At 47.0% G+C, this 23,500-nt stretch overlaps 1 protein-coding gene and 1 non-coding gene across 4 annotated transcripts in view; both read right to left on the bottom strand.

The window, feature by feature from the left end:
- The window catches only part of LOC119401505 (AT-rich interactive domain-containing protein 2), a 73,946-nt gene extending 50,555 nt beyond the window's left edge, over nucleotides 1-23,391 (bottom strand). For all 3 annotated transcript variants that reach the window (XM_037668370.2, XM_037668371.2, XM_049418778.1), the window contains exons 1-3: nucleotides 22,968-23,391; nucleotides 22,739-22,832; nucleotides 21,950-22,047 (exon numbers count right to left, since the gene is read on the bottom strand). In XM_037668370.2, the coding sequence (XP_037524298.1) occupies nucleotides 21,950-22,047; nucleotides 22,739-22,832; nucleotides 22,968-23,056 (281 nt within the window). In that variant the 5' untranslated portion in view covers nucleotides 23,057-23,391. The remainder of the gene's footprint in view (nucleotides 1-21,949; nucleotides 22,048-22,738; nucleotides 22,833-22,967) is intronic.
- Nucleotides 7,411-7,483, bottom strand: Trnas-gcu (transfer RNA serine (anticodon GCU)). The gene has a single exon. It is a non-coding gene; the product is annotated as a tRNA-Ser (tRNA).
- Nucleotides 23,392-23,500: the final 109 nt, after the last annotated feature.

Genomic DNA, 23,500 nt, shown 5'->3' with positions numbered 1-23,500 from the left:
GTGTTTCTTACGCCTCCACTACAGTAGCCTCCACATAGTTGCCTCTCCCTCCAAAACGTAAGCGAAAGATGAGCGCGCGGCGCAACTACGAAAAAGATAGAGAGATGACAGAGAAGGAGAGTGGGCAGACGACGCCTCCTCCTCCCCGCAGTAGCAGACGACGCAACACCACAAAGGCGGCGTCACCCCCCTCTCACTCACATTGTTTTATGCACCTTGTATTTCTTTTTTCGCACATTGGCCCCCACGACATCGTCCCCCATTTCGATGTCGTCACTTCTTTCTGCGCATCGTTCGGCCGCTCACAGCGGAGGGCAGGCGACAGGATGAGAGGAGGGGGAGAGGCGTCGAAAACAAAACACCGCCCTCCCAATCTCTCTTTTTCTTTTTTTCTCCGAGGAGCAGCGCTGTTGCAACAATGCCTTTCTTCATGCAACGCGAGAGCGTGCAACTGACGGCACACGAGACGGAGCGGAAACAAGTCTAGGTCGGCGCACTCGCCGAACGACTCGGAGTAAATTTCACTCGCCAGGTCGACCCAGGGGTCACCGATGTCCCAGGGCCCGTCAAGTTGGGATAATCCTTGCGTTAAAACTGGTTAACCTCCTCAGAAGCTTATCCACTTCGCTTTATTTTAAGACTCGAGCCACACGAGCACAAGAAATGACATTCAGTAGTTAAGGCATTCAGTTCCTGAATGACATTTTTTTTTTTTCGGCGGAGCTGCCACACCTCTAAATTTAACGGTATTTGATCGGATGACGTCGATAACAGTGACTTTAGAAATCAACAATCTTAGGGTAATAATAAAATATAAACACGCATTTTAACAACTCTAACTAGCGTTCAGGGATAGCGAAATGTTGAAGTAAGGATACTGATGGTGCCATTAGCTTGAGTTTGTTCCTCTCTTTTACAAAGTTGCAACTGATCACAGCAAATTCGGTCATTGCAAGTTGAATCCGAGTCGCGGAATCCCACAAGGCGCAAGTCATGTCGAAGCCGTTGCAATTCTGAATTTCTCTATAGTGTAACCGGGAAATAACATGCTATTTGTTAAAAGTCATGTACGAAGTATTTCCGACATTTCGAATGTCTCGTGTACTGCAGTGAGCAATTTTTGGTGTCGAGAGTACGCATTTTTCTGTCGAATAACCAAAAATATCAGGAGACGAATGGCGTTGAAACAAATGTGATTTGATTTGCCGGTGTGGCAGCACGCAAATGGCATTTAAATATTAAGGCACTAGGAAGTTAATGCCATTTTCTGCGACTGCGTGGCACAGGTACAAGGCGTACTGGACGACGTTCTCTATTCGTGATAACAAGAAGCGAAAACGAAGGCAACACAACCGCTGTTGAAGCTCAGGGCCAAAAACGAGGAAACTTTTAATGGGAAGTGCGCTGGGGTTTCAGAAGCAGCCTTTGGTTTCACGCAAAAAAACACCAAACAAAGGCGTAAATGTGTGTGTGTGTGTGTGGGGGGGGGGGGGGGACACTAGTCAAATATGACATAAAAACTATCATACAGTGGCGTAGCCAGGAGGTTTCATTTTCATTTTTGCAATCATTGCGAATATTGCTTTTGTTTCAGACTGGTCCATCTGTATGTGTGTGTGGGGGGGGGGGGGGAGTGAAATTTCACTCCCCCTAATGCAGAACCCTGCGGACAGAGGACACCCCAACGCTTTGAAATCATTCTGACACCCTTAATAAAGGTGTCTGCCATCGTAACAAAGCAACGGCACCTTAATTAATGCAGTTGTAAGTCCAGCGCGCGTTTTATCCTGCTCTTTCGCAGTAGGACATGATTAGGAAATATGACGTAATGCGATTAATCCGCAATAATTTCGGCCACCTGAGGCGTACTTACAAGTACGCGTGAATCGAAAGAACCTCTCTATCGGTCAAAATAATAATAATAATAATAATAATAATAATAATAATAATAATAAACTGGGTTTTTAAACGCCAAAACCGCGATATGGTTAGAGGCACGCCGTAGTGGAGGACTCCGGAAACTTAAACCATCTGGCGTTTTTTTAACGTGCACTGACATCGCACAGCTCAATGCCCACTAGTATTTCGGTTCCATGGAAATGCGACAGCCGCGGCCGGGATCGAACCCGCGACCTTCAGGTCTGCAACCAAGCACCTTAATCACTGCACCACCGCGGCGGACCTGTCTATCGGTAACAATAACTAACTTTAACGAAAGTTTCTTTAGCTGCGGCAAAGTATTTCCTCATCGACGTATAGAGTTTGCCTGTGTAGACGGCAGGTGCCTTTCTATCGTAGCATTTTTATTTAGAAGCCTGTATTGTCCAAGGAAAAAAAAAACATCCTGTATTACACACACACACACACACAAACGCCGTCACCAGGAGGCGACAGTGGCTCTTTGACAACCCTTAAAAGAACGACAACGAAAAAGTTTGGCCTCCCCCCCCCCTCCTCCTCCTCCTTTCCCACCCCGTGCTTTGCTATACTATGCAAGCCTATGCTATACTCACCCTCTCCCCTTCTCCTCACCTTCGCTTTCCCACCCATTTGCTGCACTATACAACACTACGCCATGCTTTCTTTCTCTGTTTATTTCACGGCCGTTTTATCACTTAGCGTGGCCCATCGAAATGCAGTAAAAGCAGCTGGCGTGGGCGGGAATCGAACCCACGCCCTTAGTGCTTTTTAAAAGCAGCGCAGCGCCACCGTCGCAGCCATTACGGTCACCGTGGCGAAGAGGTAAGTACACCACACTTATATCCACTCAGTCCGGTTTTTTCCGTTTCCAGCAACCACAGCTGTCGCGTTTTTCATAATCGTTTTCATAATCTGCACGGCAGCATCGGCGGCAACAGGCGGCGGCGGCGGCTCTTTCCTTTTCGAAAACCGGGGGCCCTCTCTCTCCCCTTCCTCACCGAAAGAGGAGGAGGGAACAAAGAAGAAAGCGACGCGGTGGTTGGCCTTGAACGCAGGGACGAAATAAATACGCTGACAAGCGTAGCGGTGGCAAACGACCCGTGTTAATGGGAATGGCAAGCAGTTTTTATGGCACCTATTCTCTTCAGTACCCGCCGCGGTGGTCTAGTGGTCATGGCGCTCGAATGCTGACCCGAAGGTCGCGGGACCGAATCCCGGCCGCAGCGGACACATTTTCGATGAAGGCGAAAATGCTCGAGGCCCGCGTGCTTAGATTTCGGTGCACTTTGAACAACACCAGGAGGTCCGAATTTCAGGAATCCTCCACTACAGCGTCTCTCTCATAATCATATCGTGGTTTTGGTACGCGAAACACCAACAATTATTATAGCAAAGGTTCAGCAGTTCCACTCCACCTCCTCGACCATTTTAAGCTCGCCATTTCAAATCAGCTCACGAGGAGCCGTTCTTTTATCCGAAACAAAAGCCAAAACGCAATCAATAAACAAAGCCACAAGTGCGTTCGAAGCCGCGAGCACGAAGACTAAGCAAATCCATGAAAAATCTTGGGACATTACCGTGTACTATCCATCATTCTCACGGTGGCCGAACGGTCACAGCGCCACAGCTTCCTCTAGTACACGGTAAAGTCCCAAGGTTTTTCACTTTTCAAGTGAAAAAAATCTCGGGACTTAAGTACACGGATTTGCCTTGTCTTGATGCTTGTGGCTTTGTTTATTGTTGTGTTTTGGCTTTTGTTTCGTATAAAAAAAAAAACGTTTCGTTGCGAGCCTCGTGAGGTGATTTGAATTGGTGAGCTTAAAATGACCAAGGTGGTGAAGTGGGACGCTGAACTTTCGCTGAAATTCGTCTTGCGACAAAGCGCAGCCGCTTTGTCGCTTTTTTTTTTTTTCGTCGCTTCGCTTTTTTTTTTTCGGTTACACGGAGCCGAAAGAACGAAGCCCAGGCAAATCCATGTTACTACCCATCATTCCCATGCAGGCTGAAAGCGCCATGCTTTGCCGCTCCCATAGACACTAGCGCCAGATTTCCCTCTAGCGTACTAGCATGAAACTCTATGGTTCGAAGGACTGCAAGAGCGTATAAACTGATTCACTGTCCCTTTTTATCGTAATCGCGCCGCCGAGCACCAAGCAAGCGCTCCACCGGAGCAGCGGCGGTAAAGAGCCCGGGGCGGTTGCGTGCATTTTCTTGCCCTCTCAAGGACGCATGCGCGCCAGAGCCGATCCCGATAACTGCTTACCCAGCGGCCGCTTATTCCCTTTGCGGCTCAGCGCGCAACCAACCGAGAGCCGAGGGACCTTGCACATCGCCGGTTTGAGCGAGGCTGATTTCGCTTTCTTGCCCAGAGAGGACGCGACGAACGGGAAAAACTAAAAACAAAACAAAAAAAGAAAACACACGGTCCTTTGCGCATCTCTTAAGAGAAGTACTGACACGATTTTCAGTCATCGTAAAAGGGACATTTTTCGTTTCCTTGTAACTGAGAGTCAACGCTCTCCGAACACCGGAGTCAGACAACACGCATAAGATATTAGGGGCGAAGCTCCTTAAGGCGGCACCCGTTCGTCCCTCGTAGTCGTAGTCGTAGTAGTCGTAGTAGTCGTAGTGCGTAACCAGTCTTACGCTTTGACCTCCAAGGTGGTGCCGGTGGGAGATGTTTCCTGTGCGTTGTTGAACAATAAAAAATTCGCAGCGTGCGCGTTAACTAAAAGCCGAATTCTTCTGTCTCGCATTCCACATTAGCAGCCATTGGCATGTTCCAGTAGGAAACGTTAGTAGAAGTAGAAGTGTAAGTGTTAGCTGAAAGCCGACTTCTTCTGTCTCTCATTCCCATTAGCAGCCATTGTTTACCTCCAAGGTGCCTGGTGAGATTTCTCCTGTGCGTGATTAAACAATAAAAATTTTGTTCAAAACGCCGTTGATTGATGAAATAAACCAACGAAAGATGCCAGATGTTTTGTAAAAGCAAAACGAAAGAACGCCAGATGTTTCTAAAGCAAAACGAAAAGACGCCAGCTGCTTAACGAAGGACGCCATATATGTTTTCTAAATCAATGGTTTTCTAAACAATGAAAATTCACAGCGTACATGTAAAATTAAAGTGAGCTGCAAGTCGTCATAACTCATCGAACCTTTAGTATAAACGCGCCCGATCTCACGTCGGTGATGATGTACTGGGCAGAATCCACGGAAGATTCACGGTTTACCGATGAACCTCCGCAGCTTCGCCCACTCATCATCATTCACTCCGTGGATATGCTGTGATTTTTTTTTTAGTTTGATTTTAATGTTTTCGTCGCCGAGCAATTGCAAGCCAGCCCCATCGCGATGGACATTATACCGAAGAGTCTAACACAGTTCCACTGAGTTTTGCGAACTCTGCGTCCTGCATGCAGCCTAAATCGCAGAAATCACTGTCGGGTCGCTGGACCATTACTTCTCTCGTCGCTGTCTACCTGCACCACGAGCAGATGACAGATCTGCCGCTATAGTACTTCACGAGTTGCTGTCTCCCCGTGACGTCACACTGCGATGACACGTCACTGAGAAGCCGTCCCCTCGATATCGAAACCGAAAGTGTTTCTTTAAGGTAGCGGTATTAAATATATATTTGATGCATTCCCAGGCACCATGCACAATACTCTCTTTAGGTTTCTCGACACCAGTGTTTTTATTTAGAGAGCAGCCCCTATCGGAAAATATTTAAAATTCAAGCTTCCTGCACCTAACGTTGTTTCACACTGCCTCCATTATAAGCCCACCGTTGACCAAGCTAATAAGATGCCATGTGATTACGTCTTTATTTGACGTCGCCATGTGATGATTTTTCGTATCACTCGTGTTGACGCCGACGATAAATTGTCTCGTTTGATGAGGCACCTAGGCTCTCGACTTAATAATGGCCTCTCATTTCTCCAGTTAATCCCTGCGCCACCAACCCAGCCGCTCACGTTTACGTCATTGCAGCCCACTATTCCGCAAAGTCGGTCACCTGGAGACAGCTGCAGACTAATGCATATCCGAACCTGAGTCTACTTAGCAAAATCTATCCGGGGACATTGTAAAGAGGTCATGACGTTGGAGAAGGCAGCAGTCGGAGGGTTCAAGACGAAACATTTTTATTTGGGCGAATTTGTGCCCGGTAAACGAGAAGTCAAACTACAAGCGATACACGCTGCACAAAACTGATAGCGGCGAACAGAGCGTGGGCAGTCGATAATCTGATCCGTGGTTTAGACGCGTCGGCATTTAAACATGCGGCATCGAACGTTCGAGCCTCATAGCTAGGGCCGCCCTAGTTCCAGAATAAACTCAACTGTCCGCGTTTACGCGCTTGAGCCTATCAGAAGATTCTAAAATAATCTGGAAGGTTCCCAGACATTCGTGCACGGTTAGCGAGAGGCAAAGGTTGCACTATACGTGTAAGAAACCGGTTATATAGAAATACAAAAAAGGAGCGTTCGTGGCAATATCGCGACAAATGCCCGCTATGCGGGGTACACCGAACGCTTTATCGCGTCGTATGGACCTGGCAACACTTAAAGGTGGTGCCAATAAACAACATCGCAACACAGGAGCAGCGGGAGCCTGCGCTGTCCTGCCCGAAGCCTGAAGAACAGCTCAAGCTGATCGACAGAGCTCGCAAGATGGCGAAGGCCACGGAGGCGCAGGAGCGAGGGCTCCACCTTTGCCGGGAGAATTCCTCTTCTAGAATAAAGTTTTTGTTCATTCATTCCGCAAACGCCGAGAAGTTTTGCGGAACAAGCTAAATTCGCTCTATAACGTCCGTCACTACGCATTCACGCGCAAAAAACGCGAGAGTTCGCTGGATGCGAGCCAAGCTCATATATGGACGCGCTTCACTGTGTGTGGCACAACTTCGTGATTGCCGTATAACGCCGAAACCCGTCTATACAGGAGACGGACGACACAGCTCAACCTCGCTAACAGACGTCGGCGACAGCAAAGCCATCTGCCGTGTATACGGCGACCGTTGGCGGAAGCACCTGCCGACGCCGTTGTAAATCGCCCCCCTCGTGCGGGACGGAACGAGCAAGCGATCCGCGAGAACGAAAAGGTGTTTCTCGCGAGGCCGTTCCGTTTATATAACGTCTGCCAAGCGGCGCGGGCAAGGCGAGCGCGAGAGAGCGCGCAGTCGTTATTAAATGTGAGCACCTCTTCGCGCGCGCACACACACGCACGCACAAACGCACGCCATTTTTCCCGTCGACGCTCCATGTGATTTCTAATAATAATAATAATAATAATAATAATAATAATAATAATAATAATAATAATAATAATAATAATAATATCTGGGGTTTAACTTCCCAACACAACGATATGATTATGAGAGACGCCGTAGTGGAAGGCTCCGGAAATTTCGGCCACCTGGGGTTCTTTAACGTGCGCTTAAATCTCAGTACACGGGCCTCAAAACATTTTCGCCTCCATCGAAAATGCGGCCGCCGCGGCCGGGATTCGATCCCGCGACCTTCGGGTCAGCAGCCGAGCGCCATAACCGCTAGGCCACCGTGGCGGGGCCATATGTGATTTCTCTGCTTCGGTCGGTAGAAGACTCGGTGAAACCACATGTACCATTCAAACGGCGTGAATATTTAACCACCATGACCTTATAAGCACCCGTTGTTCGTTACGCGGGGCAAATAGCCACCCTCTCCCATATTCTATTAAACTGCAGGGAAGACCCTCTGTTTAGAAACTTTTCCATGAAATAAAAAAAAACTGATAACGAAACAAAGATATCGTCCGCTTCCACCACGTGAGTTACAGAAGTTCGAGACGACGCAAAGCGAGGCGTCCGAAAGAAAAACGCGACCTCGCGCATCATTTACTTATTTATTTTTGTTTGAGTCGGCAACGAGGGCAAGGGCAAGTTCGGTAGCGCCTCTCCCACAACGTCGCGACGCCAGAGGTTAAAATAAAAAGAAAAAAAAAAGACAGATGCCACAGAAGACGCCAAGGAAAAAGATCGCCGACTGCCGCGACCACAAACACACACAAGTAGACGCCGCCACATTTCCCTCGCCCTCTAAAACACCTTCCTCCTCGCACAATTGGAAGAGGGGCGCGAGAGAGGGAACACGAGCCAGCGAACGAAGAAGAGGCTGCAGAGACAATGTCGCCTAGGAAAGGAAGAGGAAGCGAACGAAGAAAAAGGAAGAAGTAGGAGAGAGGGGAAGTGACGACAGATGCGTAACGGGACCAAACGCGAAGGAAGCAGCGCAGGCTTTGAAAGAAAAACGGGCGCGAGCCAAAGCCGCGAAAAATGAAATGAAGGAGATGGAACGAATGCGGATGGGGAGAGGAGGAGAAGCGAAATAATGAAGCAAGCAAGCGTAGCAGACGAAATACCGTATATACTCGTGTAATGGCCACACCCATGTAATAGCAGTTGCCAGAAACCTTGTTAAAGAATCGCCCCACAAAAGATATCCAGTGCTCGTGTCTGCGTCATTTTATGTGCGCGTGATTGCGTCCTTTGTGCGCTGCCTCATAAAATATCATGTCTCGGCAACTAGTCCATCAGTGCATATTAAGTATACTTAAAAGTTAGCCGTATATTAGCCGCATCTTTAATTTTTGAGAAAGTTAGCAATGCTATCCGTTGTGCGGTGAGAGAAAAGAAACTTTTTTTTTTTTTCTGGGCCAGAACGAGGCAGGTCCAGGAACCAAAAGCACAGAGGTGCTGCCGTCCACAAAACAAACACCGACTGGACGGCTGAAGAGGGTTACCTCTTGTGGATGTGTGCCACTGGATTTTTGACGCGTGGAGTGGGGTTTCCTTCAAGACGGCGGAGAAAAGCTTCAAGGTTACAGGAATCTCGCACTAATTCGATGGCACGGATGACACGCTCATCCAGCAGGGATAGAGGCGAGCTTGAGGACGAGACGAGTGAAGAGGACGAGGGCGAAGCATAACATTATTGCGACGGCCTGGAAGTATCAGAGCCTGTTATTCTTTCTTTCGGCGCCACTACTCTGGTATACAGCCACAGGGATGTTTAGCTTCGCCATTGAGGAATTCATCAGTGCGACTAAAAGAATATCAGCTAAATTCTGCCTGCTGTAAATATTTCATCGCCAATAATTGGTACTTCAAATCAATACATTCATTAACTATAGCTTCTACGAATGATACGCTACAGAAAATATTGGCAAAATTCATCCCCTGCATTCGGTATCAGCCATGCTCAGAGGAAAAAAAAAAACACAAAAACAATGAACAACAGCGTGAAAGTGAGAAAGGTTGTTTTTCGCTTCTCCCAATACAAGAGAGTACTGTAGTTCAATAAAGGCAAGTAGCACTGAAAACATGTACGAAAAAAAAGGGGTTGCGTCTTTTTATTCGTGCAATGGCCGTACCCATGATTTCTCAGCCGTAATCTCGGGGAGGAAACCTGCGGCCATTACACGAGTGTATACGGTAGTAAGCGCAGCAGACGACAGGAGGAGAGCAGAGGTGGAGAGGCGAGAGGAAAGTGAGAAAGTAGGAGTGAAAGAGAGGCGCAACAGCCAAAGCTACTACACCGAGAGCCAAATCTCGGGGGGGGGGGGGGGGGAGAAACCTGCGGCCATTACACGAGTGCATACGGTAGTAAGCGTAGCCGACGACTGAAGGAGAGGAGGTGGAGGGGAAAGTGAGACAGTTGGAGTGAAAGGGAAGAGCAGCGTCCAAGCTACCACACCGAGCCCCCACAAGCCTCGTCGCGGAAGTGGTGTGGTGCGAGAGAGGAGTCCTGCAACGGCGTGTCGAGGAAGGAAGTGTAGAGAGAGGGAAAGGGCAAGCCGGAAATCGGGTGAGGGGGAAAAGAACAAAAAAGAACGAAGCGTAGAGTGGAACGCGACGTCAGAACGAGAGAGAGAAAAAAAAGGTTACGCAGCTAACCGTCAGAGGCGACTGCCCGCGGATCGGTAGTGGCCGGTCGCCGGCAGTCGTGCGCGTTTGTTTTCGGTGAACGAACTTGTACGGGAAAGGGAGAGGGCGGGAGGGAGAGGAGGAAATGATTAGCGGAAGGACGAAAGAGTGAGAGAGAGTGCAAACGAGGCGAGGGCGAAGAAGAACCGTTACGCAAGGAGAAGGACGGTTGCTTTTACACAACACACACACACACACACACACACACACACTACGCGATGCACCACCGGCGTTTTGCCGCTTCCCGTCCGGTTGAGAGCCGGAACTTGCGTTGAACAAACCTCCCCCACCTGACGCTATTATAAACTTCGAACAGTCACCCTGGCACAATTTCGGCGCAAAGAATAGCCCAGAAACCTTTCCAAAGCATACAAGCGATGTCCCTTAGATCCACTGTCTGTTGGTTTCATTAGATTGTGCATAACAAAAGGACCAAGCCCTCTATCAATGCCCACTCTTTTATCATTTCTGTAGTGTAGAACGGGAGTACAAAGGCTGACTTCTCTGCCTCGGCAGTGCGTTTTTTTTTTCTGGGGGGAGGGAGGGGGGTCAGGTTTATTTATCACAGCTCAGAGCAGATAATCGTGGCGCCCAGTGAGCTTTCAGTGAAAAGGTCTATAGTAAGTGAGAAATCTGTGAAATGGGGGTTACCAGCGGACTGTAACTAACTGGGTCAACAAAACCTGAAATTCGGCAAGATGGTGCATAGCAGAAGGGAAATTTTGTGCGCAAAAACAAGACAATTCACCAGAACGAGAGACACAGGACGGGCGCTACTTTCAAAGTAACTTGGTCAAGCTGACAGGATCTGAACGAATTCTTGGAACCGTTTAACACGAGGTCAGGCGCATTGTCGCAAGACTGGATGACGTGAATCACTGCTAATTAACAGTCATGTTAGTGGAAAGCTGAAGGATAAAACCATAGTTGACAGCCATCACAACTTACTTCAACTATCTCCCAAGTGCCACATCCGCATGTGCTTAACACTAGCCGGTGAAAGAATCACTGAAACCATTGCTCTAGCAGACATATTTTCATAGCAAGAGTACCATTACATAAACTGAGAAAGCCACGCAGGTTTTTATGGCCCGATAAAGAGCACACTTGCTACAAAAGATGCCGCAGCGGAGTGCTCCAGATTTATTTCGACGATTTTGGGATCTTTATGTGAGTCAATTGAGTACATGAGAGCTCTTAGATTCCAATTTGTCATCGAAATGTATCTGGGAACTTCATGCTCAGTGGCAGAATGCCACAGGCACTGCAAGACGTACACGACAAGAAATGCGCAAGTCCCATTTACATTTCCGCATGAGATGCTACGAGAACTGCAACAAGTGGCCCCAAGAATGCTGCAGAAATAAAACCTGTGTTTGCATTTACCAGAAATGACCAGTAACCAAAACATCAGAGAGTTTCATCACAAGACCTCTACTTTCCCATACATAATTAGGAGCCACTGCACCATCTTCAATGCCATGACACTCAATTACAAAGAACGATACTTAACGATGCAAAATGCAGCATCAAACTGTGGTGTCACGTGCGCACTGCCAATGCGCATGCACCAAGTTCCTTCACCATGTTCACTCGCAAGTTCCCCTTTCCACTTTACTTTTATATATGTGGGCAATGAATGCTCGTATTGTTTTTGGCTAACACTGGACCATCAACATCTCCTTTCTTTCATTACAACAGCTGCCATTATGTTACACTTACAAACACACTGCTGTAATCAACATGCTTCGAATATTCGAGAGATTGACCGGTAGAGGGTACTGCTTGAACATTGCAGCGAATGCCAGAATAAAGGCAAACAGCTCTTGGTCACTTATCACATACAGCTATGGAGGCAGACAGCTAGTGAACAAGCAGCAAGGCAGCCAAACTGGCAACGCACAGACCCGGCATCATTTCCTGCAGCATATTCAAAGTTTTACACACTGTGCCCCAAAAGCAAATCAATCAGGAAACTATCTTCTACGTGTAGTATGCACAGGGAACGCCACCCTTGTATGGTGCCAGTGTAACAACGCTCTTCCCACCTTCCAAAACTAGTCTTCCGTGTTTTAAGGCGCAGTTGAGTTTACTGCACGTACGACTATTCACAGCTGTCTGTCGGCAACTTGACGGCCATCACCAAACTGCCACAGCCACGCGAAAAAGCATGGCTATCACTGCAAAAACGAGTCACTGACAGATACCAAAACTGCCAATCGGAACACAAAGCTGCCCAACAATAAACTGCTGATACCGAGGCCAGATGTCCACAAATGCCTTTTAAGTTCACTAACAAAAAAAAAAAAAGCGAGAGAGACCACATGTCTGCTATCCACATATCACAAGTCTTCAAAGACGAGAGATGCCCCACACATTTTCAAAAAAACAGCGACGACCAACAGCTATGCGGGAGTCGAGAGAAATCAGCTGCCTAAGCTTGTCATTATCTCTTTCCCCCCATTCTTCAGATATGATGAAGATAAGAAGTCCCAGCAGACTTCACAGATGTGGAGAGGAACACAAGGTGACGCATACACCACAATCGGGCCACTATCGCGGACATCTGCGCAGAAGCGCGCAATACACTGAAACACCTGCCACTTTTCCAGGTGAAAGGGCCTCGCACGCTTCACCGTAACGCAGGCACGACTTCAGACAGCCGATAGGACTGTTGGCAAAACGCAACAGAATCTTAACTCTATAATCTAGTGTCGTGCCAGTACACATTAAAGAACACCAGATGGACAAAACTTCCAGAGCCCTCCACTAGGGAGTGCCTCATAATCAAATCATAGTTTTGGCAAATAAGACCCTGCAAATTATTATCAAGTTGAAATTGTGAACTACTGAATGTTTGATTAATTACTTGTAATGTAACAATTTGTATCCTTTCGCTACCTTTACCTCAAATGCTAATAATTTGTTCTATGGCTTTAGGCATTTATGCACCAGTCTTTATTTTGGGACCTTCTTGTGTATTTTCTATTTACTTTGTAATTGTATCAATGTGTGATTATAAAAAAATTATTGATTGATTGAAACACTTTCACACTATGAATCACTTCTCCTGTTACAAAAAATTTTGCCAAGCAATGCGCTTTCCAGCATCCTGAAGCACTCCAATGTGCCAAGGACGTGCCTATGCATGCTAACATTTAAAAAAAAAACTGCTAAAACTGCTTAATTATTATGCAATTTCAATTTTTTTTCACTGAAAACAAATTTTGAAAAAGGCATGACATCAATACTCAATATTTGGAAGCATGTCCGAGTGATCAGAACCAGTCTAATAATTTAGCTCGCAAATAAGGCGTCGCCTTCAGTGCAATAAAACATTCACTTTAGTTTGTTCGCTTCAATAAAGGCAGTGATACGATGCGATCCCTCTTTAAGCAGCATATGCATAAGTTTGAAGTCTAAGGAAATGCTGGTATGACCCAGAATCCCAGGACAGCTCTCCAGACAAAAACACAAGGGTTCCACCAAGAATAACACAGAAATGCACACAGCATGCAAACTACAAAGCTAGAAACCTGACACGCACATGTTCACGAATATAAGCCGTTTTTTTCCCCCAATAAACCTTTCAGTTGTTAGGACGTGCTTGTTCTGTTTTCTTCCTCCATCCATTTCTTTTGCGCTTTACATTAAAATGAAGCACTTGTTGCGCAATAGCATTTTTGCGCATTGTCATGTCACTCAAGTTTCTCACGTTGAAAGTTAAATTTCTTCTTTTGTTTTTGCCATTTTCCTCATTGTGGTGATTTCACAACTAAAAAAAAAAAGACTATGAAAACCACTTCATGCGCATCACTTTTCGTTGAAGTGCGCTCAACGTCAGAAGAAAAAAAGAGATTAGACGAATGGACAGAGAGATAAGAACAAGGTTGAAGACGAACAGCACAGGACTGGCATAACTTATTTTCAGTCATTTTTCCGCACAATCAACGTGCACTTTTGAGCAGAAAGATGCTATTACAACAACTGCATCTTGGCCCCTAACTGGCCAAACAACGCACACTGAATGTCAACAGAAGGCGCATTAAGTCATGCCCAACACTCCCTTCCACAAAATACAATTCAATCAAATATGTGCTGAGAAATCACCCACCCTCGTTCAAAAACAGAAATCACGGGCACGGAAAAATCTGAGCTAACACTTCCTTGACGAACTCTTTACAAGCTTGCGACAAGGCTTCATCTGACAAGCTAGTGAGTTTTAAGACTTTACAGATGACATTCCAGACTTGTATCGACCCGCAGACTATTTTAACGCGAGAGCGTTAAAGAGCCAGTGTCGGCAGCAATGGTTGTCAGCGAAAAATCCCAATGGATGCAAAGAATAAAATCGGGGTTCGAGCCGGAGTCGAACCCAGGCCTTCTGAGGGCAGTCAAAGTGTTCAACCACAGAGCCACGCCTGTGCTTGAAAGTGCTTCAAAAAAAAAAAATACCCTATACAGTCTTTGAAGGGTAGCGCCAGTGGACAGGGACTAAAGGAAGACACACAAGACTGAAGCGCTCCAGCAACTGGTTTTTTACTGAAAATCTGCCCTACATATATACATCGCTTTTATGGCTACGTGACAGTTTCAGCGCACTGACGAATTCAGGAACATCATTTCTTTTGCTGACAGCACTATCGTGAGCAGACACATTTCACCCCTTCTATGATTATGGTCCTTGCATCGATGATTTCCCGAGTTCACTTATCTTTGTGGCGGTCAAATATGATACAATTTGAATAAACAGGTGAACAACCACAGTCATTGCAATGTGTGGACAGGGGCCCGTCTATGTATCGAGCAACGTTTTGTCTGTGCTACCGTAACCAATCATTGATACATCGGACCGTCTGGCCGATGTGTTTCCCGCCACATGTCAGTGGTGAATTTTCTGCGCATGGCACGAAAGGATTTTGGTCCTTTTTCTGGCACCCTTTCAGCTTTTCAATGGCAGGGTCGGCGAGCTTACACAGGCGCTTGCTCGGGATTTTATGGTATTTTGCTACTTCGCAAAATGGTGAATTATGGCACAGTGGGTACTTCAGAACTGGACCTGCAGTAGGTGCCCAGGAGAGCTTACAATGGCAAAGGCAACGCGTACAGACGTTCCTTTCCTCACGGAATGGTTGAAGTGTACGCCGAGGAGCGAAGCATGGCAAGCGAATGGAAGATGCTAACGGGGCCCAAAACAAAATCACATTCTCCAATTAAATGCTAAGCTCAAGTGTCCTCCAATCAACGGCATTGCAAATTGTAGCGTCCCTCGCTTAACAAACACATGAAAAACCAAAACGCAAAGGAATCCAGAACGAAAGTGGAGGTATACAGAAAAACGCGTTCTGACTTGAACAATGCACTACTCCCTTTAAGGGGAGGCAGATTAGGTTAGGTTAAAAAAACACGATAGGTGTGTGCTCACGTCTGAGACTTGCCTCGACATACCTTTTGATCTGGCTGTGTATTTCTCTGCTCTTAATGTGTGAACTATTTATGTCCACATTCAAAGACTGAAAGAAGCCCTCTAAAAGTAGCTGCACTCACCCTCAGGGGCACCTCTCTGTCACACAACTATAACTGCCATAGGCACCCGGCAATGCAGTTTGCTTGTACACGTCGCGCCGCCTAGCAGCGGTGATTAGAACCCACGGGGCGGCCCTTCGCGCCATTCCACCGTTGTGCGCATTGCGAACAGGCGCAATGGATTTACCGCAGTCCGTTGACAACTCCGTCGTCAGAGGTGGAAAAAAAGAACAAACGCAGATACTGCTGCGTTAAAGATTGCCACAATAAAGAAGGGGATGTCGGCATCATGATGTTTCGCTTCCCATCGAGACCGTGGGAAGCAACTCGGCGGCAGAAGTGGATCGCAGCTGTTCGGCGCGTCAAGTAAGTGCCTCCCTTGCGAATTTTCGTTAAACGACATCAGAGCAAAAACAATAACGGGAAGCATTCGTGCAACGCACGGCAACGTTACAACTGCTCACAAGCATGTGTTAAAACACGCACAGTGGTTGTCACTCGTGAAACCTAACGTCGTAAAAGCTTGGACGCACGGCGCATTTTTCCACGCATTAATTTGTCAACGTGCCTTGCCGATCCTTTGTGCACCAGGGCGATGACTAGACCGCTGGAACGGGCTCATTAATGCCGATGCTTTCTCGCGCTTAGTGCGACAGGAATAAGGCTGGAGTGCACCGCCTAACACGTGGAGTATTCGGAAATTGCCGCTTCTCTCGCGCACACGTTTTTGTTTTCTTGTTCTTGTCAGCTGATTGCTTCAGCACTCGTCGCGTATTCGGATATTTGCGTTTCGCTCGCGCACACTTGCACACGTTTTGTTTTCGCGTTATTGAGTGTCAGCTGATTGCTCTCAATTCAATGTTTCAGTGCCGATGACCTGTCATCTTGGCAACCGAACGAGAATACCAGGATATGCTCGAGGCATTTCGTCAACGGCGAAAAAAGCACCATCGAGCATCATCCTGGTTACCTTCCTACAATATTTCCTCCTGTATACAAGAGGCGGATGACAGCTCCTGCACGTGTCGCTGCTTTATTCTGTTCTCGCTTATCTTTCCCAACCCAGCAAATATTAGGCAAGCTCTTAGTAATAAAACAAGTGACAGCTGATCGAGAAACGTATACGGTCGTATTTGTGCGCTTAAGTGGGATAAGATAGTTATTTTTCAACTTAACTTGTAGTTCAACGTCGTAAGCATGCTTGCTTTGCTGTGACAAGAACTTCGCTGCGATGTCGGTGTTCACTTCTTTAACACCATACACATGGTCATTGTCGTACAGTGCGCGTCCCTTTTCAAGCGTCGGTGGTCGAAAATGGGCATCGATGTTTTCAATCGCCTTAAAACCGCAATACAAAACCAGCGACATGCTTCAAACAGCACGACAAACACACGCCATGCACGGTAGAAATGGCTCGTTGGCCGCCTCGACGCTACGCGGAATCGACACCGTGGCGCTGATGGCTGGGCCGATCGCAGCGCCACCTAACCATTGTCGGTTGCCTATGTGGCTTTCCTGAGAACTCAGCTCCTCCAACTTTCTCATCAAGAGTATCAACAGGATCAAGAATAAGTGGATACATCAACAATACATCAAATAAAAGTACAGAGCCCACGGCATTAAAGCAAGCAAAGGCGCGCGAGATGGGATACTACTATTGTTGCGCAACAAAAAGACGTCCCTAAGGTTGCACCTGTTTTTAGCAACCTTTTAGTGAGCTTAGCTTAGGTCAAGTTCGGGTAAACTATAATGAGCTATGGCTTAAGGCACTAATGTAATTGATATTCTACGAAAGAAAAACTTGCGAGGGTCGAGAAGAGAGATGATCGAAGCATCGGTACGGCTTAGAAAGCGGCGCAGTCTCTCGACACGCAAGCGTGCAGAATCTTCCGCGCAAGCAGATTCTGCTCCCCGACGGACTGTTGGAAAATTTTCTGCGCAAGCGGATTCTAGTCTCCAACAGACTGTAAGAAAGAAAAAGAAAACAGGCGATGCGCTGCAGACAGCAATTCGCCGGCTTTCCGGAGCACTGTCTGGCAAGAGATGCGGGACGCTTTTTCCACACATGCATGCGAAGAACATCCCGAGGCAAGTGTGTTCTGGTTGGTGAATGTGCTGAGGGAAGCCATAAAAACCATCTGCTCAAGTCCATCAAGCAACGGAGAAAATAAAAGGCTTTAAAATAAATACATATCTGGCATATGCTTTGATATATTTTTTATATATCAATGCATCCGTGAATACAAGCCACCTGCATGTAGTATGAAGTCATGCTTCACCTAGCTCATTTTTTTTCTTGACAGTAGAGTAGATTCCATACGTTACACATGCATGCCTTCACACATTCTTGCGATATTCTGCTGTCAAGTAAACCGTCGGGCCTGGAAACGTTCGGAAATGATCGGCACAACCTTTGAGCCCGACTCGAATAGTTTTATATCGTTGCGTGTTTCGTGCCAACACAGACTGACTACCCATCCATCTCCCAGCACCTGCATGCAACATTTTTCTGGCTCTGAAAGCCAAAAAAAAAAAAAAAGAAAAAGCTACAAGGCACGGAGAATTAGCACACATACTGCAATGCCAGCATGCGTGATCACTTCTGTTGCTGCAGTTCAGACTTTCCCGACGACTTTAAACTGCTTGTTCACATTCAAACCCCTAAGCCACTGTCGGCAGCGTAGTTCACATGCTTCAGATCACCACATGTGACCCTGTTCAGCACTTGCCACCATGGCCATCTGTAGCACTCGCTAACAAAGGGCCACATCAAGTACACGTATACATGTTCCTCAAGAAGAAACCCTTGAAGGGGTTTTGGAGTGCCGCCCGAATAAAAAAAAAACTTGGCGAGGGCACTTGAGCTTCTTCTTCAAGAGTAGAACGCGATAGCATAATCTGGCCCCTTTCACATTGTCTTATCATACACCAGTCACACTTATAACCCTTCATTATATGTATCAGAAACAATACATATTGACTGATGGTTGAATGAAGTGATTGGGGTGTTCCCACGAAGGGAGGGGCAGGACTCAGTCACCACCATATCTCAAAAGACTCATAATGCTTGCATTGTAGGCACAAAATTGAGCTCGCTTTTCGATTTGATGTCATCTCCTCTCTTTCTATTTTGCCTTTTTCACAACACATTCCTTTTTTTTTCTTCGTTGTTTCAAAATCTTTAAGAATAGTAATGAACGATAATTGCTGCCCATTCACTTCCTCATTTCGTTGTGCACTGGCTTCATATGATCACCGTATTTTCTCACATATAACCCGCCCCTACATATAATCAGCACCTTAACTTTGACTCTACAAAAAAAAAACGTTTATAACCTGCATCCCCCCTTTTTAAGCACTTTCTTCCGTATTTTGGTGTGGGTTATATGCGAGAAAATATGGTATGTCCTCAGAAAATACGGTATGACTTGCTAGGAAGATATGTCCCACGGTTTCAGTGCTATGTCTGCATGCTGTCCATCAGCAGCACTGCGCGCGTAACACACCCGAGTTCGCACTCAGACATCACGATTTGAACAGTAGCGCAGTTGACATTTCAATCATAGGAAGAATTTTTTTCCTCTTTCGATTTCTTTCTTCCTGTTCAGAAATTTACCGCCATCATACATGCTGTGCCAAAAGGGACACTCCTTCGGAGTGGTAGCTTGGCAGTTAAAGTGTTTGCGCTGCTGAGTTTGAGCATGCTGGTTCGATTGCCGGCCATGGCAGCCGCATTTCGATGGGGACGAAATGTCACACCAATGTGCTCAGATTTAGGTGCACGTTAAGGAACCTCAGATGGTAAAGATTAATGAGGAGATCCCAGTTACAAAGTGCCTCATAATCATATTGATTGTGGGTACCCTTAAGTCGCTTTGTGTTTTTGCTACTTGGGGCACCAAAATCACTTGATGTGATCAATGAAAAATTCAAATATGTAGTGAGTAAACCAATGCTCAATTTAGTCACTATAAGAATCTAGACAAACGAGCGCGTGGAAACAACTGAAACAGCCCTATTCAGTCGCTAGTGAAACCTCAGAAACATTTTAAACAAATGAAGGAGCAAACAAGAAGGTAACAAACTTTGTTTTCTACAAACATTAATGTCATGTTTCCTGGTTGCATACCCGTATGCCTTTGCTGTAGTCAACTTGCAACATTGAGAGTATCTGCGATATTGAAATATCCAATAATTGTGACAATGCATAGGTGGATGGTGTAATTAAAAGAGGCCCTATTCAATTGACAGCGACACATTGCCAAATCATTTTCAACCTGTTTAAGTGCACTACAGGACAAAGGCCTCTCCCAATGGTCTACCCTATCTTGTGTGAGCCAATTCCATTTTATACCAAACTTCTTAATTTCATCACTCCATCTAACTCATTGCCTTCCCTTGCTGCGTTTCCTATCCCTTGGTAACCATTCTGTCGCTCTAACTGACTACTAGTTGTCTGTCCTACCTAGTACGTCGTCGGCCCAGGTGTCAAATAGCCAAATAAATAATCAAATGCCAAATTGCAAATTTCCGAATAAGTGTCATCAACATCAAAAGTGTAAACGCAACTAAGAAGGACAGCGTTATGCTTGAATCCGCTTTTATGCTTAGAGGCAAATCTACATGGAGATTGTATTCACACATATACCTACACAATCTGCAAAGATGCGTTTTTTTTAAACACTTGTTTCCCCAAAAATAGACTGTTTCCAATACCGCATTTCTCCACCTTTCCCCAGTGCCCAAGTTGCGAATTTTGCTGTGCACTTTGCTATCTGCACGCTCTTGTCATTTTTGTAACCCCCCCCCGTCAATATTCCAAATTCTGGAACTTGCAATGCATGTGCATAAATATTCGAGCAATAACTGTCATTACTTCGGTTGCTACTTCAGGAACAAGAGACTTACGTGACAGTTCACTAGGTATCTTATCGAACCACGGCAAAAATAACCAATAATAGACTGAAATCTGTGACGACGCTGTCGACATTTTGAGAACGACACTTTTGAGACTTAATTTTATCATCTAATAATGAAGCTATGAAGGTGAAATTAACAATAATAAAGTTATCAAAGAGTATTTCATCAGCCTAAACTGATTCAGATTCCCACTTTAGCATCCCTTTTAAACTCCCCAGCATAACGTGTAGCATGAGAAAGTCTACAGGGAAAACTTGAAGTCTGAGAATGCGAAAAAGAAGCGAAATTGTAGGCATAATACGTTTTATATCTCAGAGCCCTTTGCATCCCCATTCGCGATAAGTGCACAAACTGAGACGTGCATAAAAATCACAAGAGCATTAGAACGTTCACTCAAAATGTGTCGCACTCAAAAATGTGAGAGCACACATCTGGATACAGCAGATGTGTGCCACAAGCTTGAATTCGACATATCGTAGAGCATTACCATAACGGAGCCCAATCAAGTTGATCATGAATCGTAATTCGATTTTGCAAGACTGCAGCCTCTGTGATAGGCAAAGCTCAACCATACAACTTCTCTCCACACTCTCTTGCGTCGTGGTTTTTTTTTTTAACTAGCTGGGTAAGTTACTACTAAGACGAACAAGCATGCGACAAAGAATAGGTTGTGGTGTCCTGCTGCGCCCGTTTTCAAATTCTTTCCCTCAAAACGTTCGTTCCAGGTTCGTGCAAGCCGGTAACTCCCAAGTGCCGTAGTTTTCAATTGCATGTTAATGCTAACGCGTTCAAGCAGCGTCCCTTTGCAATCACACGGTTCAAGTCTGTGGTTGTAAGTGCGACATGTTACTGAGATGTGCCCAACGCAAAAATAAGCACTAAAAGAGTTCAAACAAAAGATTATTTTGAAGGTCTGCGGAGCATCTCCAACCGACATTCCCACTGTGCATTAGAGGCATGTTTTAAGAGAAAGCTGATAACTCAAACTGTTCCATGTTGAAAAAGAGGTTACAAAACAACCACTAGAACATATCTAGGGGTCCTAGCCCCCCCCCCCCCCCCTAAAACCCTCTGAGAATGATCATGTTTGCAACCAACCCCCAAAAACTATCGCCACTACCGCCGAATGCTCTAGGTTTCTAAAAACTTCAGTTCCCGGAAAAACATCGTAGCTGCTGTCTTTTGTAGACCCGTGTTTTCTCAAAACGTACAGTGTGACAAAAGCCACCCCCCGCCCCCCAAGCCCACCCCCAAAAATACAAATGCAGAAATTCTGGTTGGACGATCCAGAAAGCGCGCGAACGCGAACATCGGACCGGGAAACTAAACTTACGACGACAACACCGCAAGTGAACACAAACGCACGTTGCACCCCCTCACCCTCTCCCAACCTGAACCCTCCTCTCCACCGAGTTTGAATGAGATCTGAGGAGCGCGCGGGTGAGGGGAGCTGTGCGAAACCGCACTACTCACGTGTCTGTGCTGTGCACTGCGCGACAAACTTCGCGGCGCTAACACACGATGTAAACACAACCGCATGCGTGGTCTAGTTACATACCTCACACCCCCCTCCACGATCGGAGGCGTCACGCAATACAAACAAAACACATAAACACTCACCGGACGTAGACTTGCCGCAGAGCGAGCGATGCATTGGCGCACGCCTTCGGAAAGTTGAGTTTGTCGAGAATGTAATCCCACTTGAGTAGGTCGTTCACCTAAAAGGCAACACAAGACGGGCGTTTTTTTTCTTACTTCACGATGCAATAGACCGGGCCGAACACACTGATCCCGTTTCTATTAAAGCGAAAACATCTAGATCGGCGTCACACAATGCTCGAGAGCTACGAAAAGGAAAAAAAAAAAAAAAACCGGCAGAAAGCCAATGTATGGTGTGTTTGCGAGCTCCAACCGTACAGTTTGCCTGCGACGCAAGCGAGCCAGCAATGCAAGCAGCCGCAGAGCGACCCAAGAGACATCCACGTTAGTCCTAGCGCACTTAGGGGCCCCGTCTTTGTTTCGAAAAAGAAGGTTCAAAATTTCGTCGGGCCCCCGCGAGTGGACGGGCGACGCGGAGACCGGTAGACCGCGAGGCGACCGCAAGTCAGCCCAGGTGTCCGTAGCGACGAAGCAAGGGGCCAGCCACCGTTGTGCACGCCAGTCGCACCCCCCCACCGTACTTTACCCTCCCCCACCTAGACCCGATCGTCGCCGATGCACAAACCACGGGTCATTCAAACGCGCGCACGCACGAAAAAGCGGCCAAAAACACGACCGCAGACGCTGCGCGCGAGGTCTAGAGGGCTCGAGCGAGACTTCGAGCGCGACCGGTACCGAACCCGCGCGACGTTTTGCGAGGTAAATTCGAAAAAAAGTCCAACCCCGAGAGACGGTCCTCCCCTCGCTTACCTTCTGCCATCCGCCGATTGCCGTCACGCTGTTGTACAGGGCGAATAGATCCACTTGTCGGCCGTTTATCCGGGGTGCGTGACGGAACGGACTCCTGCGATCGACGACCCAAGGGTCAGAACCCGGCAAGGAAAAAAACGCCGGCGCGCGAGGCAACACAAGAACCAACCCCGGAGCAAACTCTTTCCCCCCACAATGGCTCGCCATTCGGGAAGCAATATATACTCACCCTCGGCTTTCGTGGAACTTTTGTAGCTCGAGCGTAAACGACGAAGAGTCCTTGGTGTAGTCGCCGGGTTCCTTGTGAAGCTTTTCCATGACTCTTCGGCAGAGCGCGCGCGCGCAAAAGCGGCGGGCCGCCTCACACACACGCACACACACGCGAGCTCCTCACCTGACGTTCATCGGGTGTGGGTTCACTTTGCGGGGGCCCTCTGCGAGCTAAGCCTCGTTACGAGGCGCCGACACTTTCCCAGCGGCGGCGTCGAAACCGCATGCGCGCACGATTTTCGGTTCACCACGATCACATCTCGGGACCCGAGCACCGCACATCCCAGAGCACCGCGTAGTCGACGACGAGGTGTAGGAGGAAAAAAAAAAAAAAGGCCGAGCCACCACTATCGCACTGGAGGCCCCAAAACGTCACAAGGTTAGAAAACGGCTCGAACAAGAAAAAAAAACAAAGATGTCATTACATACTCCTCTCCACCTCTCCTCTCCACCTTCTCTCTCACCACTATTGTCCCCCACCAAGATGGCTGA

The sequence above is a fragment of the Rhipicephalus sanguineus genome, chromosome 8 (genome assembly GCF_013339695.2).
Source record: "Rhipicephalus sanguineus isolate Rsan-2018 chromosome 8, BIME_Rsan_1.4, whole genome shotgun sequence".
In the NCBI taxonomy this organism is placed as follows: domain Eukaryota; kingdom Metazoa; phylum Arthropoda; class Arachnida; order Ixodida; family Ixodidae; genus Rhipicephalus; species Rhipicephalus sanguineus.
Note: the sequence above shows the minus strand (reverse complement) of the source record. Positions and strands in the feature narration are given on the sequence as shown.